At 40.9% G+C, this 6,000-nt stretch overlaps 1 protein-coding gene across 1 annotated transcript in view; it reads left to right on the top strand.

The window, feature by feature from the left end:
• The first annotated feature begins 321 nt into the window (after positions 1-321).
• SLC2A2 (solute carrier family 2 member 2) overlaps positions 322-6,000 on the top strand; it is a 30,906-nt gene continuing 25,227 nt past the window's right edge. The window contains exon 1 of the mRNA XM_008512895.2: positions 322-493. Coding sequence (XP_008511117.2) covers positions 479-493 — 15 coding nt within the window. The 5' untranslated portion in view covers positions 322-478. The remainder of the gene's footprint in view (positions 494-6,000) is intronic.

Here is a 6,000-nt window from a genome sequence, read left to right as displayed (position 1 = left end):
GTACAGGTTCTTGGTGGGGTAGAGTGCGCTGTGCCTCCCAGGCCCCTGTCTTTGTCTGTCCTCCTCACAACACGGCATGGCAGCCCACTGTATCTCATCTTCTGCAAAAGACCCTGAAGATTTCTCTTTCACCTGTTCCTGGTTACTACCACACTTAACACATGCCTTAAAATGTGACCGCCTCTGGTTTGTAGCTTATGCCTAAAGAACCTGCTCCTATTTTCCTTCCTGGTGGAAGAAAGACATTGAAGCCACAGGTCACTGAGGCAAAGCATTTATTGATTAGATCATCAATGTTCAGCATCTGCCAAGATTAGACTTGGACTTTTAGGTAGTGGCCCCGCTCCTTCCTTGCTCCTCCTCCTCTAATGTGTAACTAGTCTTGGGAAGCTGGAGAAGCACAGGCAGACGCTGGCCAGCTGCCTGTGCCACACTCACTGCAGGACCTGGAATTAGAGGAAGACTCCCGACCCATAAAATGACAGAACATAAGGTAAAGCAGCATTGTGTTCATTCTGAGTCTGGCTTTGAGGAAAGGAGCAGGGGAATCTGTTCAAGTCAGTGAGCATATGAAGGATTTGGGGGATGTTGGGTGTAGCTACCCCAGATCAAAGCTGCTTCTCTTGGCCAACTGATAGTTCATTTGACTGCTAAAAAGTCACATTTCTTATTCAGTAATAATTTAAGGGGTCTCAAGGGGCTTTAAGAATATTTGCTCTGTTTTCTGACTAGACTGTCTAACAAGTGATTCTGCATAGCCATATTACTGAAGGAATGTGCAAAAAAGAAAGGGCAGATTAACCTGAATCTAACTCATTATGAAAACTGAGCTGAAATCTTTAAAACTGTCACTCTATGAAAAACAAGAGTTAGGACTGTTCTAGATTAAAGGAAACTCAGAAGAACTGACACCCAAATGCAACAAGTGACCTTAGATTGTGAAAGGAAGAAAACAGCACTAAGGGACAGCATGGAACATTTAGGAAATTTTGAAAATGGGTTATATTAGATAATATTAGTGTATCTATGACATTCTTGGATATGATAATGGTATTGCAATTATGTAGGATAATGTCTTTGTTCTTAGTGAGTACATGCTGAGGTGTTTAGGAGTGAAGTGACACAAATGTCTGCAACTTATTTTCAAATGATTCAGCCGAAACCACACACACAGACAGAGACACAGAGAGAGAGAGAGTTACACGAATATGGTAAATGTTTACCATTGGTGAACACAGGTGAAGGTTATGGAGTGTTCACTGCACTCCTCTTTCAATTCCTCTGTAGAGATACTTTTCAAAACAAAAAGGATATAGTGCTGCTGCTCCTTCACAAGTTTCCCCCGACCAAACGCGCCTACCCCTGCACAGTCACACCCGTAGGTAAGTCTGTGCCCCTGTGAGAGCAGGACCTCTAAGCTCTGATCTGGTACAACTTACCTGCTGAGCAGTGCTTCTCATCAGCTGTGACAAGGCCAGGAGCACGGGCTCTGCAGTCAGCTGGGCTTGAATTTGTGGGTGTGCTGAGGCTACTTACCTGCTGTAAGACCTGGGTTAGGTAATTTAACTGAACGTGGGTTTTCTATATTGTGACAAAATAAGAACATATTAGGATATAATGTGGGATAGAGAGGGATTATACTAGCTCTTCATGGTCTGGAAGTAAATAAATGAGACAGTATTAGAGAGGCTCAGATGAAAAACATGTTACTGTTAATAGTTACCTATTTATGTAAGGTGTATTTAAAGAATAATTAGGACATCATGAATTCCTATGATCGCCCAGGATGAAGCTAAAGTAGTTACAACTTTAAGGACAATATAAAGATAATATTAAGTTAATAACTATACAGGTGGATGTAGATTTGGCAAAAATCATGAAGACAGTGTTCAAATAACTGAAGTTTGGAAGACAAAAAGGGAAGGTAACATGCTTCCCACAGAGCCTGGCACACTGTAGATGTGCAAACTTCATTTAGAACTATCATTAAATTCCCTCAGAGGGCTTTAGAAATTGTGCTGTAGGACTTTTCTCAAAAACCAAGGAATTGCCTAATAATGGACCCCAGAAAGAACAAGAACTGATATAAAGCACAATTTTTCAGCTTTGTGAACCTACCCAAACTTTGAAAAAAGTGAGATAAGCACGGACCGAGGGTCAGGAGACCAGGGTTCTCACTCTGGTTCTGCCCAGTGATGCACTGTATAACTCAGACAGGGACTTAAGACTCAGTTTCTTCAAGTGAAAAATGACGGGATTAGACTAGAATCCATTGCTCTCTAGAGGCCCTTTCAAGCTTAAAGATTCTACGGCTTAAGAGGCCCCTGGCCTTCTCCACAGTTGGGTGCAAGATCACCTCTGGGTTGGCATTTGGAGGCATGCGGTTTAGAGGAAAGGGTACAAGCTTCTCCTCCCCACCTAGTCAGTCAGAAGCTGCTGAAAATCTGCTTTTTTGTGTAGCAGTGGGCGTTTAAGAACATGAGCTCTGGGTTCAAATGCTACAGTATCTGTTACTTCCTAGCTGTGTGGTGTTGGCATACCACTTAATCGCTGAGCCCCGGTTCCCTTACCTGTAAAATGGGGACAATTTCATGGACTACATAGTATTGTTGTGAAGAGTATTGGTGATGTATGAAAAGTTCACAGGTGGTTGTTCGGCAAGAGTGATTATTATAGAGATCACGGAGAGAGGTGATGATGATGTAATTAAAGATGCAGTTGTTTTATAGCCCTGTCACTATTCACAGGAAGACTACATTATTTATCTTATTTAGTCTTTATAATAATCCTACACAGCAACTATTATTATACCCATTTTTTGGCAAAGAAACAGAGGCTCAGGGATATTAAGGGCCTACCTGGGACTCTTCTAAGTTTTCTGACTCCCAGGTCTACTTGTTTGTTTTAATAGACCTCATCTGACCTCTAAGCCACAATAAACACCACGTTTTGTTTTATGTTAAGGGTTTAGCCACTTGCCCATTCTACTCTTCCACATTTATCCAGCAGCATATTTTTAGTTGGATATGGAACCTAGTTTCTCTAACCTAAAATTATGATGCTCTAAATGAAGGTAGTCTTCCTAAAAGTGCAGGGTTAATACCTTATAGCCTATGAAGAGGTGGAGAGAAAAGGATTGATGGTCTTCTGCCACTTGGGAAGTGTATGGCCTTTGGACAAGTTCCTTATGCTTTTCATACCAGTTTTCCCATACGTGAAATTATAGTAATAATTCCTGCCTACATGGTTATTGGGAGAACAGGCAAACCATTTAGAACCCCAGAGCTGGGACATAGTAAGGTCCCGAGTTCTCAGTTTTCATTAGCTGCTATGTACCTATGCTTGAGTCAACCTCTTGGATATTAGACTGAATAGATGTGGGTTGCTGGGCTAAGTCAGACTTGGCGGTTTTCAGAAATTTTCCCTCTCCTAAATAAAACTTTCTCTGACCAACTCTAGTGCCAAATCACATAGAAAGTTAACTATAAATGTCATCTCACATTGTTTCAGAAAAAGAAAAGATGGGAAGCAAAGAGCCAGGTTAAAATAGAGTTCAGAGAGGGAAATTAAACCTGAAAATAAGAGGTAAAAAAAAAAAAAAAGGAAATGCAATTAAACAGCTCCAGAGACTTCAGTATTTGGAATGATCACTTTAGTTGGGAATTCTCAGAAAGTCAAGTGATCTGCTTAAAATTGATGACATTGCTCCTTATGTGACCAACTGGGAGAAATATTTCTCTCAGGGAATTAAAGCGGGGAACTGCAGGCCCTGGGGTGGCAAGACCAGAGCCAACTCTGAAAAAGCAGCCAGGAAGACCAGAGGAGAAGGACTTTAAGAACACTCTAAGATTACTAAACATTTAAAAACTTTCCTATCTCCTTCACAGCTGCTTTCTGTTTTTGTTGTTGTTGTTGTTGTCCATATAACAGGAAAAAGTGATCTTAGGGGCAGTTCCGGTATTTCTCTTGTGATGACTTTAGAACAATTTGATTTGAAGGTAATAGGTCAGGAGCTCTGGAGAACCTCCATCTTTGAAAATTAACTTTCATTTTTAGCAAAGTGATGTAGGAACAGCTAACACTGTTGTGACTTACATTGTGTATCTGGAATGTCAGGGGATGGTTGACATAAATTATGGGGGACCAAATCTACTACAGCCACCACCTTCATCCCCAACTTCCCTTTCTGTATCATCCCTGCTCACCATTGGCATGGTCACCAGCTGGACTCTTAAAATAAGGAGACAGGAAATATATGCTTGTCTAGTGGGGATAGGAGGAGAGAGCCAGTAGAGAGCATAAGCCCATGGATGAAGTGAGAGGTGTCATTAAGATACCAAGTGCTTGGAGACTCTGCCACAGGAAGAAAATGCAATGCAGGGATGAAATTGAGCAAGTATATTTTGGCCCTGGGTTTGGTGGTGGGAAGGCCCTGAGGTTCTTCAGGTTAGCCACAGATGAGCAACTGAGCAGCCTTTGCCCTTCTGAATTTTTGTCCAGAGACTTCAAAAAGTTTTCTATGGGCAGGAGAGGAGGAAGGGGATTGTGTGGTGGGTGATGGGACGATGCCCTTTGAATTGGTGGGTGTTTGGTGATTTGGCTTCAGCATCACACTTGGAAAATTCTATGTGTATGTGCACTCTTGGATTTTTTTTCCATTTAGAAAGAGTATGATCTTAAATTTTCAGATATGCTTGACTTTTGAATGTCTGTTTCTGACCAATGAGAAATGCAAAATAACCAAGTAGTTTAAAGCATGGCTCTGGATCCAAATCATTATTTTACAGGTTACTGGCTGTGATACCTTAACCTAATCTAGTTATCTATAAAATAGGGATACTAATGGTGCTGTCATGAGAAGTGTGGTTGGCAGAATAATGGTCTTCCAAAAATGTCTATAACCTCATCCCAGAAACTGTGAATATGTAACCCTACATGGCAAAAAGGACTTTACAAATGTCATTAAGGTTATCGACCTTGAGATGGGGAGATTTTCCTGGATTATCCCTATAAACCAAATCCAATCCCACAAATTCTTAAAAGGGAAGAAACTTTCTGACTGTGGTCAGGGTCAGGGAGATGCAATGTGAGGATTTGACAGCCCATTTCTGGCTGTGAAGATGGAGGAAGGACACCACTAACCAAGGAATGTGGCGGCCTCTAGAGCTGAGAATGGCCCTTGCTTACCGCCAGCACAAAAACACAGAACCTGATCCTACAACCACCAGGAACTAAATTCTACCATCAACGTGAATTTTCTCCTACAGCCTCCAGAAAGAAATACAGCCTGCCAACACCTTAATTTTAGTCTGGTGAGACTTATACCAAGAACTCTAGGATAATAAATTTGTGTTATTTAAGCCACTGCTTTGTTGGTTATCTGTTACAGCAGCAAGAGAAAACTAATATGGATAAATGAGATAACACACACATAGCGATGAACAGGCATGCAGTAGGCATAAATATTTAGTATTAGGACTTGAAGCTGTGTTTGCATTGCACCTAACATCAGACTGTCCAGATTGTAGTGACAGAGATTATCAGAGAAGTAGGCTAAAGCCCTCTCAAGGCACCCCTGGTCCCCTTACCATTGAGACCATTACTCCCTGTAAATAGGATGAAATTCTGTGTCCTTGGAAACAGCTGAAGGGGAAAAAGGATTTGAGGAGAAACCACCAACCAAGTAAAAGGAACCCCATCTTAGCTTTGGCTGCCTGAGCCACTGAGTTTTAGATGTCTAGTTACATTTTAAGGAATAATTCAAAATCTCTGGTAATCCCATACACCATATGTCATAGTGTGTACACACGTGCATGCACTCATGCATGCATGCAAGTGCGCACACATACGCATATTTTACATTCAATATACTTACATATAATTTATAAATAATTTATATGTTTACATATGATTTATATCTAATAAATGTATATAATGTATATTATATGATATTATATATTCTTCTTTTATCATAACTTTTGGGTCAGCTTTGAAGTCCTT

The sequence above is a fragment of the Equus przewalskii genome, chromosome 18 (genome assembly GCF_037783145.1).
Source record: "Equus przewalskii isolate Varuska chromosome 18, EquPr2, whole genome shotgun sequence".
Classification (NCBI taxonomy): domain Eukaryota; kingdom Metazoa; phylum Chordata; class Mammalia; order Perissodactyla; family Equidae; genus Equus; species Equus przewalskii.
Note: the sequence above shows the minus strand (reverse complement) of the source record. Positions and strands in the feature narration are given on the sequence as shown.